Consider the following 20,164-nt stretch of genomic DNA (forward strand, 5'->3'; position numbering starts at 1 on the left):
AAAAATTGATTATGTATTATTACTGTTTGTTGGCTCACTTATTCTTGAGAATAAGAATTTGGGTTTTTTTGTTGATTTTTACTCTTCAGTTATGTCTTGACTATTAAAACTTGTAATGGGCAAACCTGGTGATTTAATTTTTTCTTGAATAGCACACATAATAGATGTCAGAGGTAAGATCTGATGGAGCTGATGGCCTATAGAGTTGACTAAAAGTTATATATTTATCAATTTTTAATCATCATTGAATCATTTTTAAATCATAATTCTTATTTAGTCTTGATTTAGAGGGGCTACTGGGTTGACATATAATGGTTGAGATACCTTGGATAGTAATGTTATTTAATGAATTTATCAAAAAATAAAAAGCTCAAAAGTACTTGACCAACATTCCCACTTTTTTGGAAACCAGGTAATGAGACAGGTGTCCTTGTGATATTGCCAACCTGATCTCGCAGAAATACGTGAAATGACCGATACTGCTAACCCCTTATTATGATCGCTTAACTGATGTTTTTATACAAATCCTGACGAAGAGGACAAAAATCTGACACATCTTTAAAGGGCCAACATTTTAATAAAAAATTATATTTTAAAACAAAGACGATCATAGTAATGTACTCCGGTGTTATCAGTATGCGCTGCTGTTCGTTTTAGATTTTAAAGGCTTTAAAACATTTTTAATTGTTTGTAGTTTGGGATGGGGGTTGCATTTAAAGACTTGAATAAAAGAAGGGCATTTTGGTTTCTTTGTTTCACTCCAGAAATGGAATAAGTGTGATGAAAATAAATAATAATAATAATTGCCTCACAGCAAGAGGGTTGCCGGTTCGATCCCGGGCGTGGGAGCCCTTCTGTGCGGAGCTTGCATGTTCTCCCCGTGTCAGCGTGGGTTCTCTCCAGGCACTCCGGCTTCCTCCCACAGTCCAAAGACATGCAGATTGGGGACTAGGTTAATTGATAACTCTAAATTGTCCGTAGGTGTGAATGTGAGCGTGAATGGTTGTTTGTCTCTATGTGTCAGCCCTGCGATAGTCTGGCAACCTGTCCAGGGTGTACCCTGCCTCTCGCCCGATGTCAGCTGGGATAGGCTCCAGCCCCCCTGCGACCCTCAAGAGGATGAAGCGGTTAGATGAAGATGATAATTATACTGTTTTTTGGTAGGGGTGGGGGGAACTTGGTTTGGGCACCGAATGTGCTAGGTCCGGCACTGGCACTATGCTGTACAGTAGTTAGCTTTCCAGAGCAGTAGCTTTCACTTTTAAATTACACTAGGCATATACATATTTTAGAATTCAGAGAAGCAGACCAACGTATAATTTGATCTTTAAGTCCCCCGTTAAATCTTGACATATGGAATTCTTCACCAATCTGTAGCTTTTAAAAGTTAAATGCAAGTTTGCCTGTTCTTGTTTCATGTGACGTTTAGCACAGGTTTGATTGACAGTCGATCTGCCCAATAAAAAGTTGAGATGAGACTTGTAGCGAATCACCGACTAGCTTACACCTTGTTTTGAGCCAATTAGAATGTTGTTATTACAGAATACAACCAATCACAGCAAAGGGGTGGGCTCCAGTTCAAGGAGCGCGAACGGTTGAGGGTAGAGTACTATGAGAAAATGGCGAATATGTTTAGTTACAGGACTAATGTTATACGGAAACTTTCTGTAGGTTGATAGCTAAATAAGATCGGGGTATTTCCCTTTTACCTTGCGTGTCAAGTTATTTCAAACAACGGCGGGCGCTAAACTCATGTCACGGTAGCCGAAGCTAATTTTTAACTGCGTTAACTTGTGTAACATTAGCTACGATGGCTAGTTAGCAAGATAGCTAGAAAAATGAAGTGTCCTTAGTTAGAGCTGTAAATGGCGTCCCTGCGCCCACATACAATGAAATGACACCGGACCTGAATACGTTTGAGCGAGGCTGGCCTGTTTTCATGGCTTATTGTTGAGTTAACGGCTCTGAAGCCACACGGGGACAGTGGAGTTGACGTTATGGCTTTACACAACTTGGTTTTTGTTATCGATGTGGATTATGGAGATCACGATTCAGGAGATCAACTGGATGTCAGGAACCATCTCGTAAAACGGGGAATATTACTAACCCTGCTGCACTTCGGCTACAAATACGGATTTGACAAAGTGCGCTGGGGTTATAAATTTTTCCAGTCCAAGACTGGCCGCAATGCAAGCCTCCTATCAAGGGGGTCAGACTTTAAGGAGCTGCGCCACAAAACTTTTGAGGACTTTGAAATAGAGTTTGAAGCCAAATTTGATCTGAAGGATAAACCGTGCCCTTCTCAGCAGAGGCAGCAATCCAATCATTCTGCCTCAGTTCAAAATGCACTCAAAGAAACCCTGCTGGACTTCCAGTGGGACAGACCAGACATCACCTCGCCCACCAAACTGTCCTTGAGGCCGCGGAAGTCGAGCCGAGCTGGGAAGCCCAGTGTTTCACAGGAGGATGAGATTTCAAGCAACGGGAGGAATGTGGTGTTTATTGTCTCGGAGTGTCCACGCTCCAGGTCACAACTTGTGGACTATCTTTCTTTGGGAGACCGTGACCTGCCAACAGATGTGACGGAGCACATAATACCCAGGGGCCTTCACGATATGCTGGTTGAGCGACAGGTGGTGCTGCACTGGGTTGACAGTAGATCACATGTTCAGGTGAGTACAGCACGGAGAATATACTACTAGGTACCAAAAAGAGCTAGACAACTTTGACAAAATCAAAAATCACCTTTTGAAACAGTCCATAAAAATAATTTGGATGTAGATATAGTATGTGAGAACAAAATCAGTGTTGTGACTGCAAGAGTTAAGCAGGTAAGTGTCTCACTGTCTTTAGGAAGCTAATGCAGTCACAAAAGCTCATATCACTTAACTATAAAGCAGCCCATAAGACCAGGAACATTTAAGCTACTGTGTATCACTTTTTGGCCTATTGACATAGGGATGGGTCACAATTTAATGTAAAACACAGAATAAATGATTGGAGAAACAGTATAAATGCAGATGCTTATAATCTGGTCAGGGCACATGGGGTCACTGAATGATGTGTGTATATCCTTTGGCCTTTTTGGTTATCAGCTCTCAACTCTTTGAGTACCCATAGGAGATTTTGAAATAACGTGTTTGCCAGCACTCTCCACTGTTATCATCGAAACACCACATGAGGAAATATGTTTTGGATGAATAATGTCCATCCCTCCAGCAGAGACTTGTGAGTGCCAAAATGCATTTGTCCTTTTCTGGTGGCAGGTGTTTGCCCGACACTGAACCAAGACACTTCTTTTCCCTTAATTTCTCACTCACCGACAACCCAGCTGTTACTGTTTTCAAATCCTCTAAAATGTAAGTTTACCTTTAATGTTGCAGAAATAGGACCCAACATCTTCGGGTTAAAAAACTTTGTAGATGTTTTAAAATAAAGACATTAAACCAAACTGACCAGTCAGTGTGAAATTCAGAATAGCTATAAACATCCAATCATTAGCTACAGATAGCTATCTGTCTAACTGGCCTGTGTGGCTGTTAAAACAAATTCTCTTTTCTTCTGATGTAAGTTGGTCTTTTGTCTCCTTGCAGGTCCTGAGGTGTGAGGATCACCTCAGCTTTGACAAGCTGTCTGAGGTCCTAGCTCAGCTGGGCGGCAGAGTGATCCCTGTGGTTGCCCTGCTGGACCTGTGCTCCACTCAAAAGCCAGACTCAGACTTCAGGACAGAGACCTTTGTGTTCAAGTCCAGCATTGGATACATGCTGTCTTCTGAAAGGCTGCACCGTCTGGCTTTTCCTGTCATAGGCGGTGTTCTGCGGTGGGAGCAAGGTTGGTGACATGGAAATTACCTGTTGGCATCATCTGTTATGGCTCAAACATGCCTGAGATAGTGCAGCTGTTGGAACTGTGGTTACGATCTCTACAGATGCTATGGACCGTTTCATTGCTTTTCTGTTGCTAGGGCAACAACTTTGGTCCCTGTTTACTTCCTGTCAGTGTCTGCATTAACATACATTCAGACAGGAAATACAAAGGGACCCATTTAGAATGTTTATGTTGTCCAGTTTGAAACTGTCTGTATTAGAGTGAGACATTATAATGTACATCCTCAGTTTCTTGGGATTTAATACACATGCAGATGAAGACAAAACAGGGATAAGGGGCCTTATAACAATGCCATGTGTCAAAAGGAGCAAATCAGCAACATAAAGACAACTAAATCTGACCATTAACCATTTTCACCAGCAGAAATGAAATGAGATGCACAAGGACGGGCAAGGGAAATAAAGCACACTGAACTTGAAAAAAATGTTGAGAATGAACTGCTTTTATTCATGTGTTGTGTTATTCTTCTCCCAACCAGGTGATGTGACACAGAGCTGCGGTGTCATGGTTGAGCCAGTGTCTTGCAGACAGAGGCTTCTCCCAGAGTTGGTGGAAGTGTGTCTGAAGGGAGTGCTGCAGGACTGGGATCCTTCTTCACTGACACAGACCCCTACAGAGTCATGGGTGCTCCAGTGCACCAGCAGCAGTGACCAGGGGGCTGATGCCTTCCAGCATCTCCTGTTGGAGCTGTCTGCTCGTGGCCTGCACATGGTGAGACATCCAAATACAACAGAGCTGTTTTTTATAAGGGGCTCATGTGCAAATTGCGTGTCAGTTATATAGTACAGCTGACCCAGTTAAGGGCTACTGTTGCAGCATACATATCTGCTGTGTAAATAAATAGTCCTGTGTTGAGGGAAATTTCTATTTTATATATTTTGGTCTCATGATGGCACTCCTTAGCTTGCATTAATTCACCATAATAAATTGATTGTTGAGATGCGCTTTCCAATTCAATGCTACAATGGACGTTGATAATATAAAGTTTTCCAGTTGCCATAATCAATAGGGGTGTGACGGTACACAGAGTTTACGGCTTGGTTCATACCCTGGTTAAGGAGTCACAGTTTGGTGTGAATTCAGTACAGAGGGGAAAAAACACATAAGGATACATTTCTTTTCTGTTATTTTTAGCAGACAGTAGAAAGAATTGTCAAAGACAGAAAAATCCTCTTAGTGGAGTCTGAGGTAGCATTTTGCCCACTGGCAACTTTGGCAAACAATATTCATTATGGAAATAAGGAACATTTCGAACACCTATAAAACTAAAAAGTATCTCTTATGCTATGGAATTGAAAATACAAAATAAAAAGAATAGTAAAACTTGTGCATAAGGTGGAGTGTTTTAATTCATTCCACCTATGCCAACGTAAATGCCAATTGCATCAGTACTCCTTTTATCCCAATCTGTTTTTGCATCTTAAGTCTGCATGAAAGCAGCGAGGATAAGGATTCGGGTTTTGATTGGAGCAGTGGAGCAACACGGATACACCATCCTTGTCTTAAACACAACCCTCTCTCTGTTGCTGTTGTAGCTGACTGTGAACCTGCAGGCACGACTTCCCGCTCACCATAGTCTGACTAACTCACACACCAGTCCACCTGTTGTTCTAACCTCAGCATATGTTGCTAACAGGATACAGCTAAAAGTTTCCGGCAAATAGCCCAGTGGAATAAGGGTCCAGTTGGAACATGCAGCTGCATTATATATAAAAATATCCTGTTTTGAAGTCTCCCTCTTTTCTGTGTGCATTCACTGATGAACTTCTCCCACGTTCCTCATCTTTTGCTTCTCCCAGCTCTCTGAGGTGAATGACAGCGGCCTGGTGTGCTCAGCTGTCCTCGCCCCCTTGTCACACACTACAGCCCTGCTCACCATCCTCCAGCCTGGAGTCACTCAGCACGACCAGATCCTGACCACTGAGATCATTGCCCCTGCCTCAGCAGAAGCTTCAGTTGAACTGCCAGATGTTGTGAGCAGTGTTCTGGGAGTAGTGTATGACATAATGGAGGAGGATGGTAACGATGACGACGGTGAGGACTGAATAGTAATTTTCAGAGTTCAAAACATCAGATCACTTTTTTTGGGGGGGTTATGTTTGTAATTTATGTATATGTTTAATGAAACTTCAAATATATACCTGTTTATTGCTGACTATTTTTTATTCCTCAGACCAGCCAAAGGATTATCAGATTCCTGAGTGGGCTCAGCAGGAAGTTAGTCGTTTGCCGCTGACAACAAGCGTTTTGGAGAGTTGGTTCCCTCAGTCAGACCAGTCAGGAGTTAGTTCCCATTTAATGGAGTCGATGAGGTAAGGAGATCATCATTCAAGTTTTTTTGTGTACATTTTTTTTTAGCACTTCCTAGCAAGAATTATATAAAGATTTAAACACAAAAATAATCAAAAGCAATCAAAAACAAACTCATTCTTGGCACAAAAAGTGGCAAGTCGTCCTAATGTTTCACTTACCTTGTTGAATAGGTTGCTGCATGCAGTGCCAGAACAGAGAGAAGAAGAGGAGTTATCTGTCCTACAGCAGGAGCTGATCGGTGGTCTGGCTGAATTGTATCAAATATCCCGGGGTGCAGATGCCAAGAGGGGCAAGAAACGTGAGAAAGCCTTATCTCAGTTTTTATGCATATTCCTATGAAGGTTCTTGAATTTTGTGAAAGTATAGAAGTCATATTTAAAAAAATGTTCAGTTTCCAATATAAGCAAGATTTTGATCTGAGGGAAAATAATACAAAATAGTTGTCTTATCATTTCCCATGTTTGATCTACAGGTGGCGCCCAGCGCACACCGGTGAAACAGAAGATGAAGACCATGAGCCGCTCCCTGCAGATGCTGAATGTGGCGAGACTGAATGTCAAAGCCCAAAAGAATCAGTCCGAGTCTGAGCAGCCGGGGGCCGACAGCAGGGGGCCAGACAGACAGAGGAAGAGACGGTCAAGTGACAGGAACAAATCTGGAGGAGCAAACACCATCAGTGAGTGTCGCTGTTAAACGTTTACAACACTCACCCTGCTAAAGCATTTAAGCATACTTCCCAAAATGTCATACTCTGCCTTTGATATAGTAACAAATCAAATAATGTCTCTTCTCCCTGTGCCCAGGTTTCACTAATGAGGCAGAGCTGCTGTCCCATCTGAAGTCCAGTTATGACAAGACTGTGGCAGAGAGAGACCCGTCTCTTGTCACTGGTGTCCAGCAGCTTCTGTTGGCTGTGAAAACCTTCCACAGGACAGAGACAGACCTGGAGGTGAGACACGTGGCAGCTTTAAATGTACCTCAAGATTCTGACCTGACCCACTTTTCAACTTTACTGCAGACTGGTTATTATTTGTTGGAAAAATTGGTAGGTAGATGTGCTGCACATTTACAGACAATCAGACATTTTTTCAGTTGTCAGTTTTTCAAATTGGTAAATTCTCTATATTGTAGATAAACTCCTGTACATTTTCTCCACTTGTAAAAATAATGCTTGTAATGCAACGTTTCGGTAACTAGATCTTCATCCGGCAGTTTTTGAGTGGTTGGGAATAGATGTGTGAAGTATTCTTTTGTTCTAAATTTGGGATATTGCCATATTGTTTTTTTTACATGCCTACTGTATGAATACTAACAAGATGTTGATATAAGATGCAGAAACTTTTGTTGTCGAGATAATGAAAGCATTTGTTGCATCACATTTAGTACATTAAAGGCCAGTTGGGCAGAACTGTGATTAATTTGCATATCTGAAATTTTCTTTACAGGTAAAGACCTCCCTGTTTGTCCAGCAACACTTGATCAAGACCAGCAAATCAATCAGGCAGCTCTATGGCACAGCTGCTGATGCTGAAAGCAAAGTCAAAGAGTGAGTTACTTTTACCTTAATGTGTTAACTTGCATTTAGAGCCAGTAAAGCAGGTGAAACTCTGGTCAAGGGTAGGGTTACATACTTGTTGCTCTGTTTTTGGACTGTTGTTAGTTGATAAACTTGTGTTCCCATCCTCCTTGATAAATAAAGGTTAAAAAAGCAATTCTTTTCTGAAGTCAAATCAATTATATCTAGGTGTCAGCCATAACACTGGTTTTTGTCCTTTAGGTGCAAGCTTCAGGCGCTGCTGAGACTGGAGTTGTGCAGACTTTTCTCTGCGGAGCAGTCTGACTCACTGGATGTTGATCAGATGGCAGAGGAGGTATGACTTGAGTCAATTTAATCAATGATGCAGTTGAATCTTCTCTTTTATGGAGCTATAGAGTGTGTAGTTAAACACTGTCAGTCTTGAAATAAGAAACGGTTTCTTCTCCGTCAGTATTTTGCTTGTCCGACTCACACAGCACAATAAAGCAAACGTAAAACAAGTAAATTCTAACCTCTTATTTTCCTCAGGTGGCTGAAATGCTGAGGATTATCTCCCTAACAAAAGACCCAGTTTGCTTAGCAAGGTTCCTTGAAGATGAAGTCCTCCCAGGGTAAGTGTGCGAGAGGGTGAAGGGCTGGGAAAGACAACATAGAAGCAGTAGCTAGTGAAGACATTTGTAGGAATTGCCTTAAACATAGTTACAAAATCATGGTTTAGATTTTTTTATTTATTTATTTATTTATTTATTTTTATTTATTTATTTTTTTTAATCTTCAATCTTTCAATCTTCTTGATTGCGCTAAATCTTTAGTTTTTAACTACAGAACTGATTTTCAATGGCAAGATTGAACACCAACTTAGTAAACAGTATCCACATTGAACTGTAATGGGAAACAGTGATTTTAAATGAGCCAGATATTCCTTTTCCATAGCTGTTATATAGTCAGTGGTGTTTCTGTGTCATGGCAGGTTCCTGACCACTATTCCCAGAGTGCTTGCAGACATCTACCACAGTCTGGGAACTCAGCTGCCTCAGGCTTTGGTGGCTGTCCTGCCCGCTGACTTCTTCAGCGACGACTCAGTTACCAAGGACAGCGTTTCTCCTTCAGCCTCCTCACCTCCCCTCTCCACACAGAGTGGGGTTTCAGATGGCAGAGATCGCCTGCAGGACCTGCGAAATCGCTCCGCCAGCAAGAGGAGGTGAGGAGAGTCTGTGTGTTTGCTGGAACAAAACCTTTTGTTCATCAAAAGTCAGAGCTATGAAGATACATATTTTTGAGAGTTATATGCCCAGAATTTTTTTTGGTCTTTTGTAGGAGTGGGATGCTGACTCGTCATCGCAGTATGACTGAATCATCACAGAGTCTTCGCCAAATAGAGATCCCCAAAAAGACTACAAGAGCTGTAAGATGACCACAGATAATTTATCACTGCTGATTTGTCTGTTGGATTATTATGCAACTAACTAATATTTCCATGTCTCTTTGATGGGTTCTTACCTGTGTTGAGTTATCAAATGGCATATAATGGCAACTAAGAGACCTGAGAGAACATTTGTACAGTATGTGTTTCATGGTTACTTTATCTGTCTAATCCATATTTTTTTGACTTGCTTAATTGTGTTTTCATTAGTCCAAATCAAAGGTCTGTGTTGCTTTGGATAAACCTGTCGCAGAACCACAACCTCAACCTCAACCTCAGAAACAAGAAACCCAGGGTATGTTCTGTTTTACATCTAACCTAATTACATCTGCTACCACTTGCCTATTAAACCATAAATCGCATATTTTAAATATAAAAGTGAACCTCTGGAGTTCTGAATTATGAACAGCTTGAATTACAAAAACTCATGTGCTCAGCATGTTGTAATCATTCATAGCTGAAGCAAAATATGCCACTTCTGACAGACCAATGAAGAGGACACGGCCCTGAAACTGACTGAATTCAAGATGAACTGAGCCTCTGTGTTTTTTCCCCCACAAAGAACTAGACACTTGAAATCCTCTTTTCAAGCTGACAGAGGGAGATTGCTTTATACTCTAAAGACAGATTTTGGAGCAGTATCACTTTTGACCATCACCATGTTGAGATGAAAGTCCTAATTACAGACCATGTTTTGATTGTCCACAGAGGTGACGAAGGTGAGAAGAAATCTCTTCAACCAGGAGATTGTCTCCCCCACAAAGAAAGCTAAGATGTCGAGGAGCCAGTCTCTGTCTGCTGTGGAAGGATTGAAACGCAAGCGATCTAGTGAAGCTGAAGGTAAATAGATTCATTATTGGGAATCAACCAAAGGTGTTTGTGCCACCACACATCCATTTTAATTTGAAGCAGTTTATCTCAAAGAAAATTCTTCCGTTCCAGAAGGACACAAACTTCTAACAAAGAAAGTGTGTGAGACACCGCTCCACAAGCAAGTGTCCAGTCGCCTTCTGTACCGGCAGAAAATGGGAAGGTATGTTTTCTTTATCAACAGCTGCCGTTGTAAGATTTATTGAGAATTTTTTGCCAATTCCTCAGTAATTATATGTACTGTTAGACCCAGAAATCATCTGCAGCTGCTAATTATTGTTAATAATGTTGATTGTTTTTGTTTTTCACTGTTCTCTCTTTTTTTTTTTTCCCCCAGGAGATCTGTCCCAACTGAGGAGTGCATTGTTGAAGAGTCACCAGTAAAACCCGCAGAAGGTATTTGTAGTATTACCAGTTTGTTTTTTTGACATGAATGAATTGAATTGAATGAATTTTGGGTGCTTTTAAAACCTCTTGAGTTTGACACTGGTTTATTGTAGTTAGAATTGATTTTATTTATTATTTTGTTTCCTTGGAGCACTATCCATAACTTTGTCTTTTTGTGCTATGGTTTTGTGTCAGACCTAAGAAGAAGCCCAAGGATAAAGAAGTTCGCTCGAAGACACTCGAATGTCTTCTACTCAAGTTCTCAGCCTCGCTCCCGCAACCTGGACAGGGCTCTCTCTGCATCCCAGCTCACTCTCAGCGATGGCAAAATCAGCGGGATTAATATTAAAACAGTTCGGTCTCCCATGCGACTTCTTTTTGGGGCTGCCAATTCCCCAAGTCGTCCATCTGAGCCGTCAGCCAGGGTCACCAGGTCACGGCTGTCTACAGACTCCAGTGTCTTTGAGGTAAGATCTTTTTGTAATAATATGGTTCACCAAAACTCATCACATGCATTAGTGTACTTAGTGTACTGTCTTTTATAATAATGGATCAAATGACTGTGGAACCAGTGACAGTGTGAAAGGGGTCACTCATAGTACTGAACCTACAGATAATCATAACAGGTTTTTAATCTCCTATCTGTAGCTCTGCTCTTCTTTAGTTAGGTTTGTTGTGAGTTTTAACCCATCGTTTAGCTGTCCTGCATAAGTGGCCAAAAATCTGTTTTGCAGGTTTGATGACTTTTGTTTGTGCGTTTGTTTCAGAGTCCAAATAAAACACCAACAAAGTCCCCCAGCAAGCGTGGGAGAGCCATGCATGGAATCACGACACCCAGGACACCCAGGACACCCAGAACCCCTCAAACCCCAGGATCCCCCAAAACCCCGCCTCCATCCAGGATGCGTGTTTTCTCTGCTACAGAGAGCCCTGTAGCAGGAAGATCTTGTGAGCTGGTAATGACTCTGAGAGGCAGTCCTTTCAGATCTCCAGCCAGACAGACTCTTGTGGTAGAGACGCCTACTAAGGAGAGCCCTGTGAGGAGCCCGTTGAAGGGTATTCTCAGGACTCCAGTTAAGGCCTTGGTTGAATGCCATCCCTCTTCTGGATCACATCTTCTCAACAGCCCAGTTTCCAGGACTCCCAAGAAGAGTGTCACATGGTCTCCATCCCCTCGAAAATGTAGGGTTGTAGAGAGCACCGTTTTCAAGGTGCCAGAGTCGCCTCGTATTGCAACCCGCTCTTCTCCAAGACTGGTGAAAACACCCAACAAGTTTAGCAGTCCTATCAAAAGCACTAACACTAAAAAAGACATATTCAAGTCCCCAGAAAAGACTGCAGGTAGCGTTAATTTAACACAGGAAAAAAATCAAAGGGCCTCTGAAAAACTTCACAACAGGATGAAAACACCTGAGAAAGATGAAACTGTTTTTCCACTAGAAATGCCTCCTCCTCAATTGACACCACCTCTAGACCACCACCTTTCACCTAAACCTAACACTAGAACTCAATCCAAGACCCCTAGTCCTACTCATACAATGACTACTCGTTCTGGACGAACTCCAGGCAAAAGTTCAAACATTGTATCCCCATGTAAGCCAGAATTTACACCAGTAGGAGCTACCACCATTTCAGAAGGATCAAATAGTTCAGGAAAGTCTCCAGCAAAGTCCCTGACAAGAACAAGGTCCATTCAAGGTGCTGGAGCCACCAGACATAACTTAAGATCCCGTTCTGGTGAGAATGTTTCCTCCAAACTGAACACAGATTCTGCTGAGAACTGTGACCCAGTGGAAAACAACATGCAGTCACACACAAAAGATCAGGTACAAGCTGACTCTTCCCAAATCTCTGAAACAGACTCTAGTTCCCATACAGACTCCCAGCAGTTTGACTCCTCACAGTTTGCCTCCACAGAAGATGAAAGTATGGACATTGTAGATGCTGCGATTGTAAAGACCCAGTTTAGTGGCGGTATCAAGATGAACATTAGTTTTTCACGGAAGCCTTCAAAGTCCAGTGAAGACTTTCTGTCTAACACAGTCTCTCCTAAATCACGTGTGTCACCCCCTTGCACACCTGGCCGGAGCTACGGCTTCCGGCAGACCCCTGATCGTCAACAGAGAGAAGCTGCTGCTCGTTTGGGGTACGGGAATGAACCCCCTCGATTTTCAACCCCTCGAGGCCCAGCAAGACTTAGTCGACAAAAGAGCAAGGGTACTCCGAACCCTCTGACTTACCAAGTGGAAATGGAAATGCAAACATCAGGACTTCCCAAGCTCAAATTCAAGCGCACAGATTCTATGAATGCAGGCGATTTGGCCTCAGATGGAGGTCCTCTATCAGGAGGTCAAAGCCCTTTAGTTGGTTGGAAACCTTCTCTGCTGGAGAGCCCCTTGGCTTTGAAATCAAAGCAAAGAGATCCTGGATGTGTCTCACCATCTATCTGCGCTCACGTCACCCCAGCCAAGAGCACACCTGGCAAAGGTGGAAGCGTCCAAACTTACATTTGTCAGTCCTACACACCTACACACCATCCTGTGGGAACAATGTCTCCAGTGGCACCTGCAGACGTGGTTCCCCTGACTCCCTCCCCTCAAAGTGTAGGTAAGGTGACCCCAGACAATCTCAACAGCTGGCCTCGCAGGAAGAGAGCTCAGATTGGAGTGGTTGGAGGCAAGGATCGTGGCCTGAAGGTGGAGCCTTTGCTGGTGGAGTTGCTGGAGGAAGCTGAGCTTGGAGTCAGCAGATTGCAGGACGTTGAGGACACAGACGAGCCCTCAAATAGCAAAGCTGCAATATCCACTTTGACTTCCAAACAGTCACCCCCAGTTGGAGCAGATGCTTCTCCTCTTTCTCCACTGGAAGACTTGTACTGGATGGAGAAGCTGGCTCAGCAGCCTGACTGTGCTGATCCTCAGAGAGGTGAAGAAGACATCTTCTGGGCCACTGGAAATGGAGATGTTAAGTCAGGTAAGCTGTGGTTTACACATTACAGCTTGTTGTCAAAAATACTGATTTATCAATACATATTGATTCTGACTGAAACAGTTTTGAAACAGTTGTACAGTGATATAAGAAGAAAGCAAGACAGCATTCGCAGATGTAAAGCTGTAACAAGTACATCTTCTATAGTTTTGCTTGTTCTTGATGTGTTTTGAATAATTTATCTTTAAACTTTTCAAATGTAGGATTCACTTTTTAGAGCTACTGTGGAGTTAAAGCCACCATACAAAATGGATATCATGTCTTGGCATTTTAAAACAATGGCTTTTAAGGTACTTAACGATAAGTTCAAAGTTGAACTTTTCATCTGAAATGACGTGAAGTTACTGAATAGAATTTGATTATATCACTGCTTTTTTTCTACATTTTGACAGCAGCGACTCCTCCCAGCTCAAAGGTGAGGAAGCCAGTGACAGCGAGTGGGATTTTGGCCCTCACTCACTCTCCATTGTTGTTCAAGGGCAAAGCCAGCTCTGCCAGTAAGAGAACACCAAATTTTAAAGGTAAGATTTACAGTGTTTTTGTTTCACAGTTTGTTTGGGGTTTTTTGGCAGTTAATTAAAGGCACTATCTATAGCCCTGTTTTCACCAAGCAGTACGGTATGGTACAGTTCAGTTCGGTACGCTTTTTTTTTTTTTTTTGAGTTTAAGTTTCCACTGGGAAAAGTTGTGGATTGTATCAAGGGAACTGTTCCATATCGTCTCCATTTTTGGTCCCCCCTCTGTTGGGGTACCTAGCACACAGATCTGGTACTAAAAGGTGGAGAGTTTTGCGTTTTTTAAGTAAATTGTCGCTATAAAATGAAATTATGTTTAGCTGGCTCTCGCAGCAGCGGGAGTCGGACAAAAAAATGGCTTAATTCACTGGGCCGACTACCGGCAGCTTTTAAGGAGGAACATGAGTTGAAGATGTGAATCCATCAGTGCACCTTAAATTTCAATGTCACAGCTTTGACCATTACTTTAGTTTTTATTCTCTCTCTTGGATGACATACACCTTTAGTAATGAGTAGATCTTCAAGCATTTAAAAATATGTTTTAATTTCGACAAGACTAGGTTTATGGCATATATTCTTATCCTTGACTGGAGAAAATAATTACGTTCCTGTGTGCTACAGCAACACTACACCCCTGTGCTTGCCTGAGAAGGACTAAACGCACAAACCCACTATTTCTAAATATCTCACAGAGACAGAGACTCTCACTGTCAAATGATGGCGTACAAACCAGTTCTGTGGATGATAGATGAGGTGCAGACTTCATCTGTGTCACCAGTAATGAGAAAAATACAGTGAGTGCTCGACGGAGCAGTGAGTGTCAACCACTGCCTATATTTAGGGATACTGTTTGTGATGGCAACGCTAAACAAACCTAGGGTCTAGGTACCATGTCTGAAGGGTTACTTTTGGTTCCACAGGTACCATACCGAAAGTATTTGGTGGAAATAGGGCTTATTACTGTGTTTACTGACTCTGGTTTTAATATGCATCTTGGGCGTTTGCATCAGATGTAGACTGTGCTAAAGACAGGTGTAAATAACCACAAGGGCACAGTGTGATCCGATCACTCAAACTACTTACCAAGGTTGTCTGGGAAGCGTTTGACCATATATCTTTTGTAGCGAATACACTAATGGGTCCTGATGTGTCCCACTGCTTAGCTGTAAAACAAGAAAGTTTGTGACCTGGCCGCCATGTTGGCAACATTTAACCAAATTACCAAACAGCCCCCACCTAGTAGACCAGCTCTCTCATTTTACAGCTCATCAGTACACTAAAATATGTTTCTGACAACATTTCAGATGAGAAATGGGCAATGCAGTGATAGTATCCTGAATCATATTTGATCAGAGCTGCCGAAGTTGATAGTTAGACCCCATTTCCTGCAGCAGTTGACATGATTGAAAGCTGTGTTCCTCAGAGATTCCTCAGCTCTGGTTGTTTTCACTCACATGAATTCATGTCAATAGAAGTGCAATAAGGCAACAGAGTAGGCCGAGGATTATGACTTTGTTTCACAGATGCTTTGTCTCATTTTTGTGTCATGTGAATATAGTGTCAGTTTCAGGAGATATGGCAAAAAGTTATTTTTTATAAAAGTTACCAACTGCAAAAATATGTATGATACATATGATGAACTAAACTTTCACCTTACAGTAAGTCACAAGCGAACAATCCTCATTATTTCCTAAACTTTGTAGGTGAGGCTGCCTCAGGAAGAAGGGTAGAAGTCGATGGGGTGGACCTCTCTCCTTTCAGCCAGCCGATCAAACGCTCAAACACAGGGAGGACCTACAGCAGGAAGAGACTGCTCCACTGAACCACAATACCGTCTGGCAAGCAAAGCGAAAAGATCCATTCTGTGTTTTACTGTGAAGTTTTGAGCCTTTCTCAGTCGTGTTTTGTCAGGAGTGCTTTTGATGGCAGATCTGAAAGATGTCTTTCAAACACCACTTGAAAGGCTTTACAGATTCTGACCCTTACATTTTCTGCTCCAACCAGTGGCTTTTGTTTTAATTACAACATTTTAAAGGGATAGCTCGGATATTTAGAAGTGGGGTTGTATGAGGTACTTGGCCGTAATCTGTGTGGTATATACAAGAGATGGTAGTTGGCATGCCACAGAAACTGAGCAATTTACCTCTATGGACAGGGGCAGCAGTGAAATGTATTTTAGCCACTTAAAAAAAATCAATATTAGTTTAAGTGCATGCTATATTGAGAATATTTTCACTGCTTTACCTTTACCGTCAAACAGCTCTTTCTGACAGGAAACTGAGACTGAAACTCCCTGGACAAAAACAGTAATTTTACCTTGCTGAACAAAAGGAGCTGCTGGCAGCTGTTGCTGCCTCTGTTAGTTTGTATTCTTGTGTAACTTTGGCATTTAAAATGGTTGATTTAGGTTCACCAAAGTCACACAGCAACACAAACTAAGCTATCGAGGAATGGTATACCTGCTGTGAGGTAAAATTTCAGTCTTTGTCAAAGGAGTCAGGCGCTTTGAAGAGAGCATACATGGTTTCAGTTCCCCCGTTGCGGTCTGTGACAAGGTGAAGCCGTGAAAATATTCTAAATATAGTGTACACTTGAACTGAGAATGATGGTTTTTTTAGGTCGCTAAAAACATTTTGCTGCTGCCCCTGTCCACGGCAGTACATTGCCTATCTTCTGTGGTGGTACTCCTGTCTGCTTCTCCAAACTGGGGACATGCTGACTTTCATTTACTGTTTGTAATACACTTTATATGATAAGAGCCTCGTATAGCCAACCTTAAAAAATCTGAACTGTTTCTTTGAGATCATCGGTAGGTTAAACACTCGGTTTAAAAGCTGTGCAGCTTTTAAACCAAGACGTTTAAAACTGTTCCTGTTAGTGATTTTATCATTAAAGCATGTCATGTTTTCTGTGTAGGTCTCTCTGAAGCTAATCGTTGGAAGATGGTGACATGAAGTCATCGTTGTTTTTCTTAAAATTTTACCAAGTAATTTTACAATCAAGTTTAAAGTATAAATTTGTTTCTATGAATACTATTCATGTTTATTTATTAGTTTGTTTTTGTCATAAACTTGCTTTTAAGTCAAAGGGAAGGCCTAATGAGTGATTCACATTGTAAATATCTTGTGTTACCAAAGTCTAATGTAAATAAATATCTGTTTTCTTAATTAAGTTATTGAAAATGTTTTTTGTTTTTTTTTAACTTTAGACCTGCACCTGTACAGTTCACTTTACTGTACAGACTTTGTTTTCATTGAGTGTGACTTTTCTAATTCAAGTTTATCAGCTACCAGCAAACAAAAGGAAACATGATACCTTCGTCCAGTAATCACCCATCTGTTCAAAGGTCAGTTCTCTACAAGTATGACATTCCATGTGATTTCAGTGGGAGGTTTTGCTCACAGGAAATTACATTTTAATAGTTCCTGATAATACGCCCCAAATTTTAGAATCATGAATATTATCTATTTGTTTCATCAGAACTGCAGGTTGTTTAGGGCATGAGACCCTATAATGTCATTGTTAATCATCATGAGATTAGCTTGGCATCGAGCACCAGTGTGCTGTAAAGTGAGATAAGGTGACGCACCTCTTCACTGTGCTGTGTTTGTGTGCCGGCTCATGTTGGTGTTAACAGTGCCACTGAAATCCAAGACGTGATACAGCAGTAAGAATAAAAATACAAAAGTAATTTTGGCAGAATTCTGTTCAGCTGGATCAGTTTCAGGGTCCTGATACTGTGAATGCTGGCTCACTGTAACTGTATTGACTTACTGTAGAATACAACAGAGCCATTGTTAATGCTGTTAGTAACACCTGTGCTTTTTATCCAATAAGTATTAAAAATGAGCTGTGAAAAGGCCTGTTGAATCACAGTTAGTGTATAATTAGGCTTTTTTGACGCTGACAAAATGGGGTGACACAGCGTGATCCTCCATAAGAAGCTCAGGCCCTGAATATGAAACAGTATGGCCTCTGTCTGGAGACTGCAGACTGGAAGTGGACGGGTCTGTAACTGCACAGGGCACAGATCTTATTACCTGCTTTTGCCGAAATAATTAGAATAAAAGGCCATTTTGAAAGAAGTAGGCATGTTAAATCTGAATATCAGCATGTGGCTGGGAAGGTGCACGTAGTTATGTACATGCATTAAGCTTGTCTGAATGGAAAAAAAAGAATGAATAAAAATAAATAAATATGAAAATATTTTTAAAAATAATAATAAAATAGATATAAATTAAATCAATAAATAAAAAAAGAATAAAAAGTCTGAATAAGTCAGATAAGGTCACAGCCTAGGAGTGGGGAAACCGATCTGATGTCAGTGACTTTGATTACAAGGTGTTTAGTTTTCTCTAGTTAGCCTTTTGCTTAAGTGCATCTTAATTAATATTAAAATCATATCAGGAAAAATGTGAGATGAAGGCAATAGAGTTTTTCTGAGAATATTGATACTGTTAATGCTTAAGGTTGCTTTGAGGTCATAGTTAAAATACAATGTGTTATGTGATACGCACTTATACTGTATCATCATGACATAGAAACCTGAGTGCTTTCCTTGTGTGAAGTCGCATTAACCAGTGACACGTCGGTTATGAGGAAGTTGCAGCAGTGTTTTATAGTATGAATCACTGGGCAGACTAGATCAACCTTGGGGTGAGCTTTTATGCAGAAGCATAATGCAACTCTTATTCACTCTTGTGATAAAGGAAAGACTGAGTGACTGCACTGTGTGTTTTAAGGCTTTGGGGTAGCCCAGCGTGATGGGAAACCTTTCAGTGCTGCAGCCCTATTCACTGATGCCCTTCAGTATTCACACCACGCACCTCTCCACCACTGTCAAGGTAGACAAATTAAGATATGTGACTTCCTGTACAAAGCAAATTTCACAATAAAATCCTTAGTGATCACCTTTTTTCAGTTACAGTCTTATATAAAGAAATATCCTTTAAATGTCATCTGAACCACTGACATTTTAGATGTGATTGATTCGTCTAGATACAGATTTTTTTTTTATCACTGTCATGTAGTTGTTTGTCAAACCAGTTGCCATTAACTCCAATATTTGTAAAACAAGTCTGAAAATTGGTGTTGGTTTGCATCTGCAATTCATTTTTTTTGTTTTGTTTTTCCTGTGCAATGGATAGAAGAGCAAGGTAGTTTAAAAAATGTGTAACAGCTGATAAATTCTCAAACTGCTTTAATAGGAAATTAGATTAAAAGCAACTTGTGATCTCATGCTTTCTTCACCTGTCAGTTTAAGAGGAGTTTTTTCATTCATTCAACCATTATTTAAATTTAGAAAAATCACTGAGGACGTGCCCTAACCTGCAGTGATTTTCATGCCAGTCAGTTAAACTGAGATTTGTCTTTACCTTTAACCTGCTGCTGCTGATTTGAATGCCGTTCCAGGTTTTGGATGCAGGTGTTAAATAGAACATACACGTGAGATGTATGAGTATGTTTCTACTTACATGGGTAATTCTAAGTATCGTGATTTTTGTGGCCCTGTCAGTATTTAGAGAAACAAAAACACACTTCTTATTTTTTATGTTTGTCATATTTACTTGACACCAAAAGGAACATAGAACAAAGATTTATATAAATTTTTGTTATATAAAACAGCTGTGGTTTCAGCTTTATTTTCTTTGTCTCTGAGACAGATTTTGGACGTTTTACCCTGCTTAATTCTGACTTTAACAGTGATCTTATTTAACTTCAAATACAAATGACACATTATACCCATTTTTAGGAAATATGGCAAGTGTTGTAAGATATATTACTGTATTATGTATTTTTTCATTAAAAGAACACCTGCCCCTTTGGGGTTACTGTCATGTCTACCATGTACAAAATGTAAATTCAGGGAAGGTTTTTATTTATTTATTTATTTATTTATTTTTTAGAGTTTTTAAATGAATGACCACAGTAATATTCATGTGACAGCAGAGCATCTGGCTGGAGGACAGTTAACCCGATGGAGGGAACTGAAATAAGAAAAAACCAAGGTCAATTTTTGTTAAATCAGGAGTTTGTTTATTGACTGTCATTTCCAGACAGCTCATATTTCCTCTTTAATGTACAAATAATAAGAAAAACAACATTATATATTGTGTTTTGTGTATATCCTCCTGAGACCTGAACTTTTGTTGGGTATGCATTTTTAATTTCTTGCTATTTTGGATTAGTAGGACGAGGTAAGTATAAAAAACTAAACATTGTCAATGACAGTAAAGTGACAAT

General features: G+C 40.8%; 1 protein-coding gene across 2 annotated transcripts; it reads left to right on the forward strand.

Moving 5' to 3' along the window:
* The first annotated feature begins 1,595 nt into the window (after nucleotides 1-1,595).
* On the forward strand, nucleotides 1,596-17,092 carry ticrr (TopBP1-interacting, checkpoint, and replication regulator). Of its 2 annotated transcripts, none has more exons than XM_049575180.1 (21): nucleotides 1,596-2,672; nucleotides 3,594-3,831; nucleotides 4,367-4,599; nucleotides 5,688-5,922; nucleotides 6,062-6,200; nucleotides 6,372-6,499; nucleotides 6,674-6,877; nucleotides 7,005-7,150; nucleotides 7,647-7,747; nucleotides 7,979-8,072; nucleotides 8,267-8,349; nucleotides 8,709-8,939; nucleotides 9,056-9,143; nucleotides 9,372-9,456; nucleotides 9,870-10,001; nucleotides 10,104-10,194; nucleotides 10,369-10,427; nucleotides 10,614-10,885; nucleotides 11,186-13,391; nucleotides 13,799-13,927; nucleotides 15,625-17,092. In XM_049575180.1, exons 1-21 carry the CDS (start codon nucleotides 1,998-2,000, stop codon nucleotides 15,741-15,743), a joined length of 5,688 nt encoding a protein of 1,895 aa, XP_049431137.1. In that variant the 5' UTR covers nucleotides 1,596-1,997; the 3' UTR covers nucleotides 15,744-17,092. The 2 variants fall into 2 exon arrangements, with proteins under 2 accessions (XP_049431137.1, XP_049431138.1); XM_049575181.1 differs by having other exon boundaries at nucleotides 13,802-13,927.
* Nucleotides 17,093-20,164: the final 3,072 nt, after the last annotated feature.

This window comes from Epinephelus fuscoguttatus, linkage group LG4 (genome assembly GCF_011397635.1).
Source record: "Epinephelus fuscoguttatus linkage group LG4, E.fuscoguttatus.final_Chr_v1".
In the NCBI taxonomy this organism is placed as follows: Eukaryota; Metazoa; Chordata; class Actinopteri; order Perciformes; family Serranidae; genus Epinephelus; species Epinephelus fuscoguttatus.

What these genes read in the sequence shown, in the direction of transcription:
- ticrr (XM_049575180.1), top strand. Translation starts at nt 1,998, where the DNA reads ATGGCTTTACACAACTTGGTTTTTGTTATCGATGTGGATTATGGAGAT. An exon ending in GAAGATGAAGTCCTCCCAGG is followed by an intron (nt 8,350 to 8,708) that starts GTAAGTGTGCGA and finishes GTGTCATGGCAG; the next exon opens with GTTCCTGACCACTATTCCCA. An exon ending in ACCAGTAAAACCCGCAGAAG is followed by an intron (nt 10,428 to 10,613) that starts GTATTTGTAGTA and finishes GTTTTGTGTCAG; the next exon opens with ACCTAAGAAGAAGCCCAAGG.